The sequence below is a fragment of the Phycodurus eques genome, chromosome 7 (genome assembly GCF_024500275.1).
Source record: "Phycodurus eques isolate BA_2022a chromosome 7, UOR_Pequ_1.1, whole genome shotgun sequence".
Taxonomy (NCBI): domain Eukaryota; kingdom Metazoa; phylum Chordata; class Actinopteri; order Syngnathiformes; family Syngnathidae; genus Phycodurus; species Phycodurus eques.
In genome coordinates this window covers 4,764,848-4,785,539 of record NC_084531.1, presented here as the reverse complement: position 1 = coordinate 4,785,539, position 20,692 = coordinate 4,764,848, and the positions used below count along the sequence as shown (strand labels likewise).

Genomic DNA, 20,692 nt, shown 5'->3' with positions numbered 1-20,692 from the left:
GAAGCATGGGGGTGGAAAGATCATGCTTTGGGGCTGTTTTTCTGCAAAGGGACCAGGACGACTGATCTGTGTAAAGGAAAGAATGAATGGGGCTATGTGTCGTGAGATTTTGAGTGAAAACCTCCTTCCATCAGCAAAGGCTTTGAAGACGTGGCTGGGTCTTTCAGCATGACAATGATCCCAAACGCACCGCCCGGGCAACGGACGAGTGGCTTCGTGAGAAGCATTTCAAGGTCCTGGAGTGGCAAAGCCAGTCTCCAGATCTCAACCCCATGGAATATCTTTGGAGGGAGTTGAAAGTCTGTGTTGCCCAGCGACAGCCCCAAAACATCACTGCTCTAGAGGAGATTTGCATGGAGGAGTTGGCCAAAATACCAGCCACAGTGTGCGAAAACCTTGTGAAGACTGACACTGAACGTTTGACCTCTGTCATTGCTAACAAAGGGTATAAAGCGAAGTATTGAGATGAACTTTTGTTTTTGACCAAATACTTATTTTCCACCATAATTTGCTAATAAATTCTTTAAAAATCTAATTTTGTCTCTCATAGGTGAGGTATACCTATGATGAAAATTACAGGCCACTTTTATCTTTTCAAGTGGGAGAACTTGCACAATTGGTGGCTGACTAAATACTTTTTTTTGCCCCACTGTAAGTCGAAGGCATTATTATTATTATTACACCAATCCCCTTACAGTGGAAAACAGGAATTTCCGAATCCCAGGCGAAAAATAAATCTAAAACTATAATCCTCGATTTCTGGCGCCTCCTAACTCTGGAATTCAGCATTAGCACATAGCCTTTGTCGCGTTGAAACGATGGAGGCTAAATGGTTGTCCGGCCTCCTCCTCCTCCAAACCCCGGCATACTTTCTCCTTTCGCCATGGCTCAGTCGACCTGTGCGCTGTTCATATATCGGCCTGCCCGCTCGTAGGTAAAATATGCAATTTCCGCTACGTCATTTTAGAAGGCTACCAAGTAATCCCACGCGGGAAGGTATTGGATAGTCACCAAATATATAAAAAAAATTGAGACCGAAATACGATGTATCAGAAGCTGATAGGCTTCTTGGAGTTGATTGGGTTCAAAATACTTTTTTTTTTTTTTTTTTACAAAAAATAGTTGGGGATTATAGCTTTAAAGTCACATGAATGTTCTAACTTTTAAACTAACCTCACAACTGATAATTGCATCCGGGTTCAAAATCCCGGCCCCGCCTGTGTGGAGTTTGCATGTTCTCCCCGTGCCTGCGTGGTTTTTCTCCGGGCACTCCGGTTTTCTCCCGCGTCCCCAAAACGTGCACGGTAGGTTAATTGAAGACTTGAAATTACCCCTAGGTGTGAATGTGAGTGCGAATGGTTGTTTGTTTGTATGTGCCCTGCGATTGGTTGGTGACCGGTTCAGGGTGTACCCCGCCTCTCGCCCGAAGACAGCTGGGATAGGCTCCAGCACGCCCGCGACCCTAGTGAGGAGAAGCTTTATGGAAAATGAATGGTTGGATGGATGTTACGTTTGTCCACTCCAAACCTTCAAAAGCTTTCGGTATGTATCAAGACGCGCTTAAATTCTTAAATGTTTATTCCTTCCATATCAAAAGTACTGTTCTGGAATTTGGGGTAACAGATCATCATCAAATTTACACAAAAATAATTACAATGAAAAAGGTGTCAATCAGAATAATCGCTATTGTCGGCAATTATGAATACACAACCGCTTTATTCAATAACTCGAGACTTATTTTTATTTATTCATTTATTTTTAGATATTGTTGAACGAAAAACATCTCTTTCAAAGCATAACATTTGGAATAATTAAATGTCGGAGAACATTCAGCAACATTTAAAAATCGGATGGTTGAAATATGTTGAAATGCGTCTTTTCACAAATAATCAAAATCATAATAATAATGACCGTTTGTAAGCAGGAATGTTAAAACTGTAGTCATATGGTGCGATTATAATTTGCTGCTTTGACATTCATGATTGACGTGTCCAATACACACACACACACACATATATATATATATATATATATATATATATATATATATAAAACTTTTTTTTTTTTGCTCTCTAATACCTGAATCAACGGCTATTCGAGTTATAGGGTCCGGTTGTGCTACTTATTATTTTTTTTTTCCCGGACTTTGAACGCAACATTTGCTCTCGGTTAAAAAGAAAAACTTTGCAATTTGTTTGGTCGATTTAAAGAAGACAATTTCGCCCTCTGCCCTACCGTGTTACCTCTCGGCTGCAGGGAATAACGTCTTGCTGCGAAGCCACCGAATGGAATGCGGTTACTATAGCAACAGCTAACAAACGTCGAAGGCGCCCTCCAAACATTTTTCATTTGTCCACCAAAATAAAACACAAAAAGCGGCGACATTGTAGATATATTTTAACAATTGCATTTTCAAAACCAGCAAGGTCTTTCTGTTACAGCACATCACATGATTTCGTTACTATTAAAGAAATACAGTACCGTGCTACCGCTATAAACAACTGTATTGTGCAGAAGAAACAATGTTTTAAGGTGAACATTTTAAAGCTATGTACAATTTCGGATTTTACAGTAAGACCCTTGAAAAACACTTTAAAAGGCACTTGCTGAAACAAAACCAGCTTTGCCTTTTTGAACAAACTAATATATATTTTAGCATGACACATAACACTGTTCAATATATTTAGATTCTCTATAAATCAACATTTGAACGAAACTTCCGTCATATTTTAACAAGTGAGCGGTGCTATTGGCCTACGACGCTAGCTTCTTTGCAAATGTTATCAAATCAGTTTTCAAGTCCACCAGGAGCGCGTGAAGTGAATTAAAGGAGTGAATTAATCCTTCCGGCAGCAGCGCATTCACAGTCATTGGATTCGACACAGTGAACCCCTACGAAAAAGTGAAAATGCAATAAAAACAGTCAACACGCGTATCTATCCAGTTTACAGATTGCACAATCGTCAGGGCATCCCATCTACAATACAGTACACAACGAATTCCTACTAAGTTAACACTGCACGTTGCTTTTGAAAACATAAGAGGGAAATAAAGAGCACGATGATATAAAAACTGAAATGGAGTCCATGCAGTCCATCACCTACTCCAGCATTCTGTCAGCTTTACAACAAACACACTCATGAGTAGCGTACGATCGTGGACGAGCTTTAGTACCGACCTGTTTTCGCAATATGGAAGCAAGGAAAACCTGTACAAGAATTTCACTTTTTACACTCAACACAGGGCAGCTTCCAACATACTGTGCTTCTCTTATCATCTGGCGTATTGTTTGGCACCCTTCCTGACCAAAACATCAAAGCAGTGCATCATCACTAAGTCATGATGCCACCTCGCGCACACAGTTTACTGATCGCTGCTGCTGGTAGTATCAGAGCTGGGGCCGTGGAGCCATGCAACTATATGATAAAGAAGCATTTCAACTGCTTATTCGACATAAAATGTATTAAAAGCGTTGTTTGTTTCTGGTAAACCAGACCAAAATATGATATCTCAGTTATGAACGTTTTCAGTTGCGACAATTTCATCCAGACTGTTGATCTTCTCATGCAGTAAACCCTCCTCGATGGCCACCTTGGACTCATGGACCTGGAAGAGAGAGGCACTTGTTACATCTTTGGCTCACCACACACAGACCACGGAGCTGAACACGACAATGGCCAACAAATCAAATCAGCGATTGACCCTGGCACACATACAATGCGCTGTGTTAAACATAAATACAAACAGAATACAATGATTTGCAAATCATGTTCAACCTATATTTAATTGAATAGACTACAAAGACAATATAACTAATGTTCAAACTGATAAATATAACTGATATTTTTAGCAAATAATCATTAACTAAAAAATTTATGTCTGCAACCTGTTCCAAAAAAGCTGGGACAGGTGGCAAAAAAGACTGAGAAAGTTGAGGAATGCTCATCAAACCTGCTTACCTGTTTGGAACATCCCACAGGTGAACCGGCTAATTGGGAACAGGTGGGTGCCATGATTGGGTATAAAATGAGCTTCCCTGAATTGCTCAGTCATTCACAAGCAAAGATGGGGCGAGGATCACCTCTTTGTGAACAAGGGCGTGAGAAAGTAGTCGAACAGTTTAAGGACAATGTTCCTCAACGTACAATTGCAAGAAATTTAGGGATTTCATCATCTACGGTCTATAATTTCATCAAAAGGTTCAGAGAATCTGGAAAAATCACTGCATGTAAGCGGCAAGGCCGAAAACCAACATTGAATGCCTTAACCTTCGATCCCTCAGGCGGCACTGCATCAAAAACCAACATCAATGTGTAAAGGATATCACCACATGGGCTCAGGAACACTTCAGAAAACCAATGTCATTAAAACCGTTTCGGCGCTACATCCGTAAGTGCAACTTGAAACTCTACTATGCAAAGCAAAAGCCATTTATCAACAATACCCACAAACGCCGCCGGCTTCTCTGGGCCCGAGCTCATCTAAGATGGACTGTTGCAAAGTGGAAAAGTGTTTTGGGAAATTGTGGACGTCGTGTCCTCCAGGCCAAAGAGGAAAAGAACCATCCGGACTGTTATGTACGCAAAGTTCAAAAGCCAGCATCATCTTGAATATATCCAAGATGGCGCCTACCAGTGTGGTCGCCTCGGCAACGCGCTCTCTAGTATTGTCTTTGTTTTTGTGTTTTTCGTCCGTCTTTGGAGACCTTACACGACTCACTTACACAAGGGGAGGCCTGTTAACCATCAAGGAGGCTACTCCGGACCTTCTGTCAACAACTTTCGAATATCCGCTCAGTTTTTTCCCCGAGTTACTCACCGGAGCGGCGTCCGCGGTTTTCGGCGCATGGAGACGGAAGCGGCGCCACAGAGGGAAACGAGCCGGCATTCAGGTGAAACTCCGCAAGAGAGGACACAGATTGGCGTTCCCGTCGATCCACCTCGCGAATGTACGCTCCCTACCCAACAAAATGGACGAGCTTCATCTTCTGTTAAAGACCAGTAAAGACTTTGGACGTTCCGCGGCCATGTGCTTCACGGAGACCTGGCTTTGCGACTCTGTACCCGATGGCGCCGTCACGCTTCCCGGCTTCAACATTCATCGAGCGGACCGCGACATGGAATCATCGGGGAAAACAAAGGGCGGCTGGATATGCCTCCATATCAACGAAAAATGGTGTACGGACGTCACGGTGCTCAGCACACACTGCAGCCCGCATTTGGAGTCGCTATTCTTAAACTGTAAACCATTCTACTCGCCACGTGAGTTCGCATCGTTCATACTGGCTGGAGTCTATATTACGCCTCAAGCTAACACGAGCGCCGCATTGCTGACGCTCGCCGAACAAGTCAACGAAATTTTAAAAAAACACCCTGACTCACCCCTCATTATTCTCGGGGACTTTAACAAAGCTAAACTCAACCACGAACTCCCTAAATACAAGCAGCACATCGACTGTCCTACCAGGGAAAATAATACTGTAGACCACTTCTACACTACGGTAAAAAACGCATACCGTGTTATACCTCGTGCAGCCCTGGGCTCGTCTGATCACTGCTTAATTCACTTAATACCGACGTACAGGCAAGAACTTAAATGTGCGAAGCCTACAGTGAAAACAGTCAAAAAGTGGACCAATGAAGCAAAGATGGAACTTCAAAGCTGTTTAGACTGCACAGACTGGAGTGTCTTTGAAAATTCAGCCGGCAGCCTGGATGAATATACGGACACTGTCACATCCTATATCAGTTTCTGTGAAGAGGTTTGTGTACCAACAAAATCATTTCGCACATTCAACAACAACAAGCCGTGGTTCACTGCTAAACTTAAGCAGCTTCACCAAGCTAAGGAGGACGCATATCAGAGCGGGGACAGGGCCCTGTATAATCGAGCTAGAAACCAGCTTACTAAATAAATTAACATTGCAAAGAGGATCTATGCAGCAAAGTTGGAAAAACAGTTTAGCGCAAACGACTCTAAATCAGTCTGGCATGCATTCCAATCGCTGACTAACTAACTGACTAATCCCCCCAAGCTGAGAACAATAGCACACTAGCCAACGACTTGAATACCTTCTACTGCAGATTTGAAAAGGACAGTTTCACTCCACACACCCACCCGGCCGCACCCGCGACCACAACCACACCTCTGACTTCTGCGTTAACCATCCATGAACAGGATGTGAGACGCATCTTCAAACAACAGAAGATTAACAAAGCGGCAGGCCCGGACCATGTGTCCCCATCCTGCCTCAAAGTCTGTGCGGACCAGCTCGCTCCAGTCTTCACTCAGATCTTCAACAGATCTTTGGAAATGTGCGAAGTTCCATCCTGTTTCAAACGCTCTACCATCATTCCAGTCCCCAAGAAACCTGCAATCTCTGGTCTGAATGACTACAGGCCTGCCGCTTTGACATCTGTGGTCATGAAGTCCTTCGAACATCTCGTGCTGGACCACCTCAAGAGTGTCACAGGTCCCCTGCTGGACCCCCTGCAGTTTGCCTACCAAGCGAACAGGTCTGCGGATGATGCAGTCAACATGGGACTGCACTTCATCCTAGAACACCTCGACAGTGCAGGGACCTACGCGAGGATCCTGTTTGTGGACTTCAGCTCAGCGTTCAACACCATCATCCCTGAACTCCTTTCAACCAAGCTTCTCCAGCTCAGCGTCTCACCTGCCATCTGCCAGTGGATTTACAGCTTTCTGACGGGCAGGACACAGCAGGTCAGGCTAGGGGAGGCCACCTCATCCACACGCACCATCAGCACTGGGGCGCCCCAAGGTTGTGTCCTCTGTCCGCTGCTCTTCTCTCTCTATACGAACGACTGCACCTCAGCGAACCCGACTGTCAAACTCCTGAAGTTTGCAGATGACCCCACTGTCATCGGCCTCATCAAGGACGGTGACGAGTCTGCATATCGAGAGGAAGCGGAGCGGCTGGAGCTGTGGTGCGGCCGACACAACCTGGAGCTGAACACGCTCAAGACTGTAGAGATGATCGTGGACTTCAGGAGGCATCCTTCGCCACAGCTGCCCCTCACGTTGTCCAGCTGCCTTGTGTCAACCGTCGAGACCTTCAAGTTCCTGGGAATTACAATCTCTCAGGACCTGAAGTGGGCGACCAACATCAACTCCGTCCTCAAAAAGGCCCAGCAGAGGATGTACTTCCTGCGGCTTCTGAGAAAGCACGGCCTGCCACCGGAGCTGCTGAGACAGTTCTACACAGCGGTCATCGAATCGGTCCTGTGTTCTTCCATCACAGTCTGGTTTGGTGCTGCTACAAAAAAGGACAAACTCCGACTGCAACGGACAATCAAAACTGCTGAAAGGATTGTCGGTACTCACCATTGAGGACTTGCACGCTGCCAGAACTAAGACAAGGGCGTGCAAAATCCTCTCGGACCCTCCGCACCCCGGTCACCAGCTCTTCCAGCTCCTTCCCTCAGGTAGGCGCTACCGATCAACGCAAACTAGAACTAGTAGAAATTCCAACAGCTTCTTCCCTCTTGCGATCAACTTCTTAAACACCTAACCTATAATTCCATTACAATAAGATGGCAATTTTTCGTTGTCACATTTCTGTGGGGCCAATTATGTATTACCCGTGCACTCACTGTAGTTGTCTCGCCATGCTGCACTATTTGCATATACTGGCCACTTCATGCCAGAATAGCATCTGCTCCATTTGCACACTGATTGAAGAGTATCTGTAACATTTGCACAACCGACATTGTCCCAGATGATCGCACTACTCGTCACTTTAAACCGCATACACTCCTTGAAGTCTCAGCGCCCTTTGCACAATGGTCATTGCAACCGGACTATTGCAATATTAGTCATTCGAACTGCTCTAAGTGCTAGAGGACTCTGCATCTTTTTGCACAATTGTTTTTTGTCTCCAAAGTGTTCTGTAAATTGACTGTCTGTTGTACTAGAGCGGCTCCAACTACCGGAGACAAATTCCTTGTGTGTTTTGGACATACTTGGCAAATAAAGATGATTCTGATTCTGATCTGTAATGGTATGGGGCTATGTTAGTGCCAACGGCATGGGTAACTTACACATCTGTGAAGGCACCATTAATGGCGAAAGGTACATACAGGTTTTGGAGAAACATATGCTGCCATCCAAGCAACATCTTTTTCATGGACAGCCCTGCTTATTTCAGCAAGACAATGCCAACGCACATTCTGCACGTGTTACAACAGCGTGGCTTTGTAGTAAAAGAGTGCGGGTACTAGACTGGCCTGCCTGCAGTCCAGACCTGTCTCCCATTGAAAATGTGTGGCGCATTATGAAGCGTAAAATATGACAGTGGAGACCCCGGACTGTTGAACAGCTGAAGCTGTAGAAAGAATTCCACCTACAAAGCTTCAACAATTAGTGTCCTCAGTTCCCAAATGTTTATTGAATGTTGTTCAAAGAAAGGGTGATGTAACACAGTGGTAAACATGACCCTGTCGCAGCTTTTTTGGAACGTGTTGCAGCCATAAAATTCTAAGTTAATGATTATTTGCTAAAAACCATAAAGTTTATCAGTTTGAACATTAAATATCTTGTCTTTGTAGTGTATTCAATTAAATATACCTTGAACATGATTTGCAAATCATTGTATTCTGTTTTTATTTATGTTTAACACAACATCCCAACTTCATTGGAATTGGGGGTTGTGCATGCAACTGAAAAACTGCGACTCCTGGCGTCCTTATTGGAAAATGATTATTTATTTACTACAAATAATGTTTCTTTTGTTCACCCTTCTGTGCTAGCAATGTTAATGACATGCAGAACAATGCTCTTCCACTTGATGGCGGAAGGTACAATTAACCCATTCCCATTTATGCAGCAGAATAATAGCTTTTTTGTTTAAAATGTAAATTAAATTAACATTTAAAAAATTAAAACTGGCCCATATTTTGATTATTTTTGTGAGTATATTGAGACAAGCTCATCCTTATTTCAGTATATACTGTATATTTTTGTGACAATTTTGTTTGGTGGTGAACCATGAGATTTTTCTTATTTAAATATTTGCCTTGGCTCAACAAAGGTCAGAAAACGCTGATTTCGAGTATAGTGTGGAATATCTCCAAGGCAGGACCACAGGGTAGGCTCTATCAGTTTTATGCTCCTCTGACGGGAGGCTCTTTGTTACACACGAACAACGACAACAAAACGGATGTACAGCAATACCACAAAAGTTACATTTACATAAAACAACACTATGTAATAAATGCATTTGAATCCTTCTCCAAATACAGTATGTATTTTCAATACTTTTGGATACAATCTTGGAGGCAAAAACAGATTAGTGGGTGTGGGTGTTAAATGTATTGTAGAAGTTATCATAAATCCAACAGTGGGTTTGAAGTATGTACCTCAGTAAGGATTGTAACAATGTCACCAAGAGAATGAAATAGCTAATTGGTGTTTTTAGTTGTATGTGCTCTCATGCCATTTTGTTCATGCATTGTCAGACACCACTCACCTTGAATGGTTCACTGATTCCAATAATGCATTGCAGAGTATTACAGTAGTAGCCCAGCATACAGTCTCCTCCTCGCACTGGGATCTCCTCTTTACTCACATACACCTATAAAAAAAAAAAAAAAAAACAGACTCACCAAGAATTACCTTCTCATATTCTTCTTACAATGCCCAATTTACTCCATTCACTATTTACTACCTTAATGGCGTCTTCATTAATGGACACTTCGTCATCTTTGACCCAAGTATATGTGATGTAGTCTGACACACTAGTGAAGCCAACCTGAATTCCATGGAAAAAGTCCAGACTTGACGGTAAATTGGTAGTTAAAGTCAGTGGAGGCCAATTGTTCGTACGGCTGACCTTATACAATCCAATCCAGTCCCATGTACTGGAAGGGAATGGCTGCAGCGGGCTGTAAAGCAACGTGGCGTCAATGTCTGCACTCCATTCGCCTTCAGCCTGCAGGTGCACCAGTGGAGACGTGTACATCTTCTTCACCTGGAAGCACATCGTTGAGAGGTGCTAATTTAAAGGGCGTGTTTTAAGTCAAATTAACATCAACGGCAGATGACAGCATTAGATGTTGTCGGACCCCGACCTACCCCCGCAAAACTATGCAACACTGAACCAAGAAGAAGAGAAAGTATGTCAACAGTTTGGAATTTCATAAATGTATGCATATATTGGTGATAAAATTTGGTTCTGATCTTCAGCTACGGATTCTCCAAGAGCTAATGAGAGTCAGCTGTGAGCCAGCCTGGATTCCAATGAATGAGGCAAGATTGCAAGTGAGGCTTAAAGATGCCGCGGCCACTAGAAAACACGTCAGTTTCGAAACGTCTCCTGTGAAGAAGCATTTCCTGATGTGTATACCATGCCTGACTCAAAACACAGCTCTCGCGAGACCTACGATTAATTGTAGAAAGCTGAAAAACGTTCATAAATGTATCTCTACAAGTCTTGATGTTCTTCAGTCCACGGTTCGAAAAACTGTCCATAAATAGAGAAAGTTCAGCACTGCTCCTGCTCTTCCAAGGAGTGGCCGTTGGGTTTAGAAGGGAGAACACCGAGGAGGAAGCCGTTGCTGTCTTTATAAAAAGAAAAAACGTTTGAAGTTTGCTAAAGAGCACTTGTTCCACACTGTAGATGAAGATCAGACGACATTTTATGACAAATCACTGCAAAAATGTATGAAATTCCAAATGGTTCACATACTTTCTCCTCCCGCTGCATGACACAGCGTGGCGAAGCGTGCCGTTACTCGACAGCATGTGCAACCTGTCAGACTGCCTCTTTGGTCGCTGTAGGTTTTACGGGTTTAAATAGCCAGTATACGGTAGTACAAAGCTTGGATGAGAGTACAACTATCAAGTTGCATACAGTACATTAACTGGACCGCAACATTATATCCACTTGCACAATCCAGTGAGATCAAATAGAAGATAGGTGTGAAAGTGCTTGAAAAAGATGTTGCGCAGTTTTGACTGGCACTGTAGCGGACGTGGCGGCACCGTGAGCGACGGGTTTGCACATCTGCCTCACAGTTCTGAGGACCCGGGTTTCAAATCCGGCCTCGCCTGTGTGGAGTTTGCATGTTCTCCCCGTGCCTGCGTGGGTTTTCTCCGGGCACTCCGGTTTCCTCCCACATCCCAAAAACATGCATGAATTGACAACAAGTCACCTTCAGTGTGAAGATACCAGTGACAGGTTTGTGGTCACTGATGCTGTACTCCATGTGGCTAGTGTACAGGTCCTGTCTGATCTCTAAAGGGTATTCTTCAGCTTCAACTAGTTGCTTGAGGTCTTTTGCGTCCAGTCCATCGCCATATTTGTCTTGCTTGTCAGTGTGCAGCACTTTAGGTCTGAGGCGCCACAGAATTCTGTCCGTCCAGGCGGGCTTGCGTTTCTTACTGCTGATTGGTGGTGATGAGAGAGAACATGTCCTGTTTATTCAAATATGCTGCATTTAAAATGACCCTTTCTGCCTTCAATGTGCTCAAAGCACTCCTACGGCATTGCCTTTTTTCCACATATTGACGCAATGACGTTCAATAATGTCACGGAAGTAAAGTAAGTACAAAGATACTTTCACGGCTCTAAGGCATGCAACTGCAGTTTGTTGGGTTCTTGCTGTAAAATGGGAAAAGAATGTCTCATGAGGTGCCTTACTTTAGTTACAGAAAACATACTGTTGACTTAAAATCGTGCGATGCGTCCCCAGTTTTATAGACTAAGGGTGAATGTTGATAATATTATTATTATTATTATTTTGACACGTTGTATTCATGTCCAAAGCAACAGATGACCGATTTCTGATGTTACTATCACGTTCAAATATGATTGTCGACGGAAATGTCTAACATTTCACTGTCAACGTTTCTTTCATTTCTATTCATTACTGTCACTTGATTTATTAACTGAGGGGTCGGCCGCACGCTTCTCAAATGCCATTTTCCGCTACCGGTGGGCTAGTCTCAACGGGATCCCGCTGGATAAACAGGGGTTGACTGTAACATGCATCCTCAGCAATAAAAGCTTTGTGTCACTTCTGTGCACGGTACAAGCCAAATCACATGCTGCAATTCCAACAAACGTAGCCCCTGTTGCACCTTGCATGTTAGCGGTAATGTTGCAACTGTGGCAGGACGCCCAGATTTAGCAACAAACTTTCACATCAACAAGCTCCTGCGTATGTTAAAGGAGTGTTGATATGGACGAGTTGCACTTTGACTATTTAACAGTAACCCTATGGAGGTTTCAGGTTAAATAGTATGACATTCACCTTTTGCAACGAATGAGAGGTTTGAAAATGTGTGCTTATTCCTCCTCATTTTGGCTCTTTAGTAATTGATTCATTTACTTTCACATTTGCTGTCACCATAACAATGTTGATTATAAGCGTAAATAACAATTGGAGGGGATGTCATCATGTGGGTTTTGCCCATATAACCACAAACTCCAAAGGGTCTATTCAATGAAAACAACTAACTTTTGACTTACCCACCTTTGATACAAGAGCGAAGTTATCCTAACTTAGAAAGTTAGTTCTACTATTTTAAATCTCTGTTAGTTAGAGGTGAGAATAAATGTGTTATACTAAAGACTCTACATTCTTTTATTATAAAGCTGTTAAATAGCATTTACATCCACACCAAAGTGCAGTTGCAATATACATTTGCTGGTGTGGACATACAGCAAATGTGTTATAAGTCTTACTTAAAGGCAAACCATGTTCTGCAGAGCCTGCGAAGGTGACAAGAGGAGCACGTCAAATGTACACATTAATAGCCCACCTACACATGTGAACACGTGAAAAACAAAATACACACCCACACAAAAACACACACCCACACATACACATTGTGATTTATAGTGGAGAGATATGGCCAGGCAAGGAGAAGTCTTGGTTATTATTATTATATTGTCAATCTAGGAGGACAACCACAGGAAATGTGAGGTGCTTTTCAGAGTGTAACTGTGACTCATTACAACGAACATCTGCTACCTGCTGTCATAGGTATCGGTGTTAAGGTCAAACTTGTACGTGGGCTGAAAGTCAAGGGGTCCTTCCTCAAACTCTTGCAGCAACTTCTCTTTTTGCTTCATCATCATCAGCTGCAAACATCATCACACAAAACATTCCATGACCTTCTACGCTAAATACATGAATAAACCATGACTAATAGTATCCGTGTTAGTTGGGCCTAAATGTGCTACTGACATATGAATAGGCAGACTTGTCCAACCTGGTCTTTGCTCCACAGCAAGCTGTAGTTTTGATTGCTGATACATGTTCGGACAAAGTGCATTCCATGGTCCTGAATTCGAAAGTTGAGATCTCCAAACCAGAAGACAAGCCTTGAAGGTAAACCGGACAGAGAGGTAAAAGAGAGAGGAATAAAATACAAACTCCACTTTGTGAACAACTGTTTGAGCAAGTAGTCCAACAGTTTAAGAACAACATTTGTTTTAAGGTACAATTGCAAGGAATTTGGGGATTTCATCATCTACGGTGCATAATATCATCAAAAAATTCAAAGAATCTGGAGGAATCTCTGCACGCAAGTGGCAAAGCTGAAAAACCAACATTTAATGGCCGTGACCTTTGATTCCTCAGGCAGCGCTGCGTTAAAAACGAGGGGTGAGGAACACTTGAGAAAACCATTGTCAGTAAATCACTACACTAAAGTTCATCACTACATCTACAACTGCAGGTTAAAACTACTGTGAAAAGCGAAAGCCATATATCAACAACCCCCAGAAACGCCTCTGGCTTCTCTTGAAAAGTGCGCTGTGGTTTGATTGGTGAGTCCACATTTCAAATTATTTTGGGAAGTCATGGATGTCGTCTCCTCCGGGCCAAAGAGGAAAAGGACCATCTGGATTGTTATCAGCGCAAAGTTCAAAAGCCAGCATCTGTGATGGTGTGTGTGTTCGCATATATATATATATATATATATATATACACACACACACACACACACACACACTAGGCGTCAGACATGTTTTTTTTTCTTTTAGAGTTGAATATTCTAACTTGATTGGTACAGATTTGAACAATAATCAAAGAAGTTGATGCACATGATTTGCTTTCGCGGGCCACATAAAATGATGTGGCGGGCCAGAGCTGGACCTTGGGCCTTGAGTTTGACACCTGCGGTCCAGATATTTGACCACAAGTAACGTTACAAAAGTCAAATCGTGTTCTTATTTATGGACAGGGGTTGGAGGGTTTTTTTTGTACACTTGTACAAAAGTATGGACCGTTAAAATGTTACAGAAAACATTACCTGTCCAGTAACAAAATGTTTTGATGGCAAGAGTTTGACGATTAAACAGATTATTGAGATTACGCTTTCTATGTAAAACAAACAACAACAAAAAAGAAAACATTTAAAAACTGAAATTAGAACAGCATTTCGGGACTGAGGGTAACAAACCTTTGGAAGTTCCACTGTATGCGCTCACCTGTGGTCAAGAATTCTCTCGGACTTTTCACAGTTGAACGTCTGCGTGTCGGTAATGTGCTCGAACTCGACCACACGCTCGGCAGCATGTTTCATATGTGCAGCCAGGTGACAGTTGAGGAAACAAAGCATGTGGCCATAGAGAGACAGACGTATGGACACGCCACCTTTGTTGCCCTGACACACGCAGAAGAAAAGCATTTCTTCACAACTGGGCAAGAACACCAAGCCAATTAATGCAATGTTAGTGTTTGTTTTAGCAGTGTTATGCGTGTTCGGCCAGCAAGTCAAAACGTTTACTAAAAAATGTATTGAAGTACAACCCCAATTCCAATAAAGTTGGGACGCTGTGTTCAACATAAATAAAAACAGCATACAATGATTTGCAAATCATGTTCGACCTATATTTAATTGAATACACTACAAAGACAATATAATTGATGTTCAAACTGATCAACTTGATTGTTTTTAGCAAATAATCATTAACTTGGAATTTTATGGCTGCAACAGGTTTTTTTTTTTTTTATGGCTGCAACACGTTTCTTCTTAACATAAATACTCGAGTAAAAGTAAAACGTATGCTGCATTAAAACTACTCTGGCAAGTACAATTTATCCAAAATGCTACTTGAGTAAATGTAACAGAGTAAATGTCGCGCATTCCTCCCCACCTCTGCCTATATTGCCCCATCATCTTAAACTGATTGACGATGATGATGGTTTATGTTATTACTGTCGCGTATTCAGTAGAAATGCAGAAAAATTACATTCTTTTTGGTTAAATAGAGGTGATTTTTCAACATCAGATTTGACCGTACTGCTTCAAGATGAGGACAAATTGCTCATTTGCGATTTTGAAATGTTTGTTTACACTGCTATTGTACCCAATAGCCAAAGATGCCAGTGCGCGTGTATGTGGCTTGGATGTCTCGGATGAAAGGGAGATGCTCCAGTTTGGAGAAGAGGAGCAGCAACAGACCTTGCATTCTGATAGAGGACACCTGAAACGCATATGCACATTATAAAAAAAAAAAATGTAAAAAAAAACAAACTAATATTAGTAGGGCTTTCGTGTACCTTCACAAATTTCCTAGGTGCTAAGGCAGTCATAAGCACACAGCTCCAAGGGTCATCGAATAGAACATCCGACATGAATCTCAACGGCCCAGAGGACACCTCCTGCAGGCTTACATCAACGTTCATTTTCAATCACTTTGCTCACCCTAGCTTGGTGTGCAAACCCACTGCAACACTTTCCGTTCCCTATGCCGCCTACCCAATGACGTAGAGGTCTGCACCCTCTGAAGAATCTAACTGGAGAAGTGAGCTCATGTCATCTGGAGGATCAGCAGTGGCTACATTCCATGTCACCATGTGTAGCCTGAGGACAATATTGACCAAAAAACAAAAGAGAAAGATTACATCCGGCTGCCATAAAAGGAAGCATGGAGACTACAGTGTGGCATTCAAAGAAATGCATTCAGAGTACAAACCCACAGAAGGCTTTTTGCATTGTGAAATGAGTTTTGCACACTGCTGCGACCACATACACTACTTTTTGCAATTAATGCAGACCAGTAATGGTTCCACGCACAAATACAGCGACGCCCTGAAAAGTTTAATTCGCTCGTAGTGCAATTTACACATATAAAAGAAATGTTCCCCATGGAAAGGAATTGAAATGCCCTTAATTCCGTCCAATAATCTGATCTAATATCCCTCCCGCTTCAGAATGTTATTCTACATTGGTGGTTGTTGCATCAAAGAGGAAGTAAGGCATTATATACGGTTGTCACCGCTTTCTCACAACTTGGAAGTTTTGGAGTCATTTTGTGCCCAATCGCTGTCACTGTGCAGATTTTCCATCCAAATGACAGCGCGGCATCCATGAGATTGTAACTGTAGGATTACTCATTAGCTGAGCGATAATATTGGTGTTGACGGGAGCAATGTCAGCTGTCTTCCTGGAAGACTGCCACGGGAACAAGCAGTGAAAGCAAGCATTGTATTTTGAAGTGAATTGCCACCAAAATCCAAATGTGAAGAGTGCAAATCGAAGAAAGAATAAACAAAAAGGAAATGAGCAACATTCTGACATTTTGCTGCCTTCCGTAGAGTCGACGAAGCAACAGAATGCGACTTGAGTAATTAGGGAACTGGTTCCTATGTCTACAGTGCTCCAATGTGTGTTTAATCCTGCAGAATTAGAACTGTTTATACAATTGAATTAACATTTCAAGTTCAAGTCGCTCCTCTAAGCTGTTGAGCGCACAGCTGATCTTTTCTCAGACAGGACAGCATGACTGTTATTTCTTCAAATCCGGATTAGGTGAGGTAAAGAGTTTGGCGACCTAATCCTGAAATAGATTTGTCGGCTTTTGTGAAAGTTGTGATGTTCACTATTACAGCGCACCCAATTTGGAATGAGCCACAAACCTCCACAAATCCGCAATTATGACTGTACGGATTTGTATTCAAATAAACAACAAATCAGTCTACTGTGAACACGATGTGACGCATGAATGTTTTTGGCCCTCGAACGCAGCTAAATACGACCAAAACATTAGAAAGACCATGAACCATGAAGTCCATGAACGAATAACTCTCTTACAGTCGCTGGTAGCAATTTATCTGTCCTAACAAGTTTGTTAGGGCAGATAAATTGGATGTATACCGCATGTGTCAAACCCGAGGCTTGGGGGACAGAGCTGGGCCGCCACTTCATTTTATGTGGCCCGCGAAAGCCAATCACGTGCATCGACTGCCACGATTCTTGCTCAAATCTGCACAATATTTTCTAATAGTCATACGTAATGAATGATGACGATATATTGCAATTACCTTTTTCGTTGCCAAACCCCTTCGTTATGTAGCAAGCCGGTCAATCGTTGAACGAACCACTATCCTTGACTTCTGATTTCAACGCTAGCTACCCATCAAATTGTTGTGATATAAGATTGAACATTTACATGTTCAAAAAAAATTTTTTTAAAATTAAAAAATTAAAAAAAGAGTTGTTCACGTTATGTTTGACACCAGTGAAGAAATATGATCTCCGGCACAAAGCAAAAGATGAAACTTGTTGTTTTTTTATTATTATTATTATTTACCTAAAGTTGTCTCCCTCGTAGTCCCCCCGCTGCAGACACCCGTTCAGCTCCGTCGATGCCATATCTGAAAGTTACGTTTTGGAGCACAACAACTGTAAAAGACACAAGCAGCACCCAACATGCTCGAATAACGTACCGAGTGATAACGTCAACATTCACCGTGTTGGTCTATCTGTGGCCATGGAAACAGAACGTTAAGAACGAGTTGATTATGGAGAAAAAAAGGGGGGAAAAAGATTAACAGCAGCTTTGGGAAGCGGAGCAAGATGATGGATCAAACGCTCTAATCGTATTTCAGTCTACGATCAAAAGCAGGCGCTTGTTTTCGAAGTTCGGAGCTGTGAGAGTTGAGAGCCATCTAGTATGTCTCTACTGTACTGTGACAATGTTGATGGGACCGCCCCTATTGCGGAAGAAGGGCTTCGTCGCCTTCAAAATAAAAGCGCATGGCGAGCCTCGACGAGTCACTTTGACCGACCGCCCGGCCTGCTTTGCACAATTTCCAAAAGCGTCACGGCATCGTGAATACAGCGGAATCAGGCCTCTTCCAACTGTGGATGGAATTTAAAAAATAATAATAATAATAATCTGCGACGACTGCAGTGTAAACGAACAAATCGGATTTACTGTACAGTTTCCGGTGACGTCACGCACCTGCCCGCACTGGCCATTTTGGAGCTTGACGTATTGTTTTGTTTACGGTGCATATTTATAGAATAGATCCATTTGATACATTTGAATTGGATAGACGACCAAAACAAAACAAAATTGTGTGTTTGGCCGCAACAATACAGGTGGGAGGCACTAAATCTCATTTCATCTTTTACCGGCAATTATTTAATAATTATGTGCATTCAATTTTTAAGTTTTAATTAATTTGCACCAGGCCGGCATTATCGCACATATCTTTTAAAGACCAGTGATATAAGTATCATTTTACTGTGACAGGTATTACAAACATTTAAAACCAGTGAAAATGCACCATTTGAGACAATGAGATGCACATTTGCAGTAACAACGAAAGTAGAAGGCGGCACGGTGGGCGACTGTGAACGTCTGCCTCACAGTTCTGAGGACCGGGGTTCAATCCCCGGCCCCGCCTGTGTTTAGTTTGCATGTTCTCCCCGTGCCTGCGTGGGTTTTCTCCGGGCACTCCGGTTTCCTCCCACATCCCAAAAAAACATGCATGGTAGGTTCATTGACAACTCTAAATTGCCCGTAGGTGTGAATGTGAGAGCGGATGGTTGTTTGTTACTATGTGTCCTGGGATTGGCTGGCAACCAGGGTGTACCGATACTGTGCTTTTGGTCTTCGGTTATACAAAAACTCGTATATTTTAAACTGCAGGATTCCACTTTCTCTAAGATTGTGCATACTTGGCAACTTAGGCAAAATTGACCTACCTAATAAATATTCACAATCATTACTTGTCGCATTAGCTACCTGCGAAGAAAACAATTCTATTAAACTGAAGGAAAAAAATAAATAAAATCAATTACACATATACATAGATAGCTGGTCACCTTTCCTCAACATGCTAAATCTAGACTCTTGATTCCTTTGCCTGTGTTGGGTGCCATTTGCCATTTGACAATAGCAAGACTATTTTCATAAGTGTGAAAGTAAACAATGGAATTCTATATTCTTTGTTGTCGAGGTTGTTGTTGTTTTATTATTATTCTATTTCTTTCTTTTTATTTTGCTGGGGCGGTGACGCCTGGGTCGCCCGCTCTGGCTGCTGGTGGTTGTCGCTCCTCGGGCCTGCTTCCTCCTCTTCTCTCCATTCCTTGCGTCCCACTGCGGTCGCCTCTTCCTCTTCCCCTGGGGGAGCCGGGCGGTCTCCTGCGGGCTGTGGGGTTCTTTTCCCTGTCTGGTTTGGAGGGGGGGGGTCCACCTCCCACGCTCAAGGGCGGGTAGTGGGTGCTGGCGAGGGTCTGGGTGGGATGGCCCTCTTCGTCAGTGGTTGTCTGGCCTAGTGGGCCCGACCTGCAGCAGCCATGCCTCTTAATCACTCACTTCGCACACACTCACACCATTCACTGTATATATTTCTCACTAATCACATCTGGGCACATACACGCATCAAAGGGTTCCTGGGGGACTGGTATGGGATCGGGAGGGTGTGGGTGTTGTATAGGGTTTCAGTACGTCTGTGCTGTTTCCCGCTCCGTGCGCCCTGCCCCTCCGCCTTGCCTGCCCCACTGGATTTTAAATGCATCACACACACTCCCCATGTTTTAATGCACCACACACACCTATCTCTGGAGGGGGCGGTGGGTCGTGGGTGGGGGGGATTTGGCTGTTAGGCAGTAGTGCCTGGCAGCCGTGCCCCCACCCTGGGCCAATGACTGCTAGTCGGGGACCTGGCAGTCATATAGTAACAGGGAGGGAGATGGATTTCACTTAATTGCATGGCGGTGATCCTGAGGCCGGGCTGGATGACTGCTTGGTGTTTGGGCTGACCTCTCATGGCCCGGGTCTGCTCCTTGGTTCCACCCTCCTCATTGTTTCCTTGTCGGGTGCCCCTATCCGCCCTCCTTTCGAACAAACAAGGGACACTCTCCCTCCCACGGGCTGGGCGGGGACTGGCTGCATCGCGAGCCCTCTGGCGTCTGGCTCTCCTGGGGGTTGACGGAGGGGGTGGCGGGTCGTCTGTGGCAGTGGGTGGGGTGGTTGGGCTGCTCTCGGGTGAACCCCTGGGCCTGATCCTGCCTGCATGTATCCGCAGGCACACACCCCTTACTGCAACAAATAACTAATGAATATGCAAATTGTTTGTGTATCCCCTCACTTATACTCTCGTCCTGGAGACTTTTATAATTCACATAATTAATGCCACCACACTTCAGTTGTACAGCCGGGTTCACGACCCTGGTCCTGCATGCTTCTTCTCCTGTCCTTGTCCTGTTCTGTCTTGTCCTTCCCTCAAAGGGTGTAGCACTGCAGCCCCATGCAACACTCATATTTAACATTTCATTGTTGTCGATAATGTAATGATTTACTTCTCTCATCCTGTTTACAATTAGTGCTTTGTCTTTTGTCTTTGTTTCTTTCTCCCTTCTAGAAACTTTGTTCTGTTCGACTGATCAAGTCTGATTCTCAATAAACCTCAATTATAACACC

The 20,692-nt window shown here is 43.3% G+C and overlaps 1 protein-coding gene across 5 annotated transcripts; it reads right to left on the bottom strand.

The window, feature by feature from the left end:
• Window positions 1-2,380: 2,380 nt before the first annotated feature.
• On the bottom strand, window positions 2,381-17,954 carry inpp5ka (inositol polyphosphate-5-phosphatase Ka). 5 transcript variants are annotated; one of them, XM_061682114.1, is made up of 14 exons: window positions 17,706-17,954; window positions 17,570-17,633; window positions 15,736-15,840; window positions 15,537-15,645; window positions 15,344-15,460; window positions 14,462-14,637; window positions 13,240-13,351; window positions 12,999-13,108; window positions 12,710-12,736; window positions 11,175-11,403; window positions 9,854-9,991; window positions 9,689-9,772; window positions 9,491-9,595; window positions 2,381-3,606 (listed from the first exon to the last, which is right to left on the bottom strand). In XM_061682114.1, exons 1-14 carry the CDS (start codon window positions 17,722-17,724, stop codon window positions 3,511-3,513), a joined length of 1,491 nt encoding a protein of 496 aa, XP_061538098.1. In that variant the 5' UTR covers window positions 17,725-17,954; the 3' UTR covers window positions 2,381-3,510. The 5 variants fall into 5 exon arrangements, with proteins under 5 accessions (XP_061538098.1, XP_061538099.1, XP_061538100.1 ...); XM_061682115.1 differs by having other exon boundaries at window positions 17,729-17,954; XM_061682116.1 differs by lacking the exon at window positions 12,710-12,736 and having other exon boundaries at window positions 11,175-11,406.
• Between the last annotated feature and the right edge of the window lie 2,738 nt (window positions 17,955-20,692).

What these genes read in the sequence shown, in the direction of transcription:
- inpp5ka (XM_061682114.1), bottom strand. An exon ending in CTGGCATCTTTGGCTATTGG is followed by an intron (nt 14,638 to 15,343) that starts GTACAATAGCAG and finishes TGCGTGTGTCAG; the next exon opens with GGCAACAAAGGTGGCGTGTC. An exon ending in TTAATGAAGACGCCATTAAG is followed by an intron (nt 9,596 to 9,688) that starts GTAGTAAATAGT and finishes TTTTTTTTATAG; the next exon opens with GTGTATGTGAGTAAAGAGGA.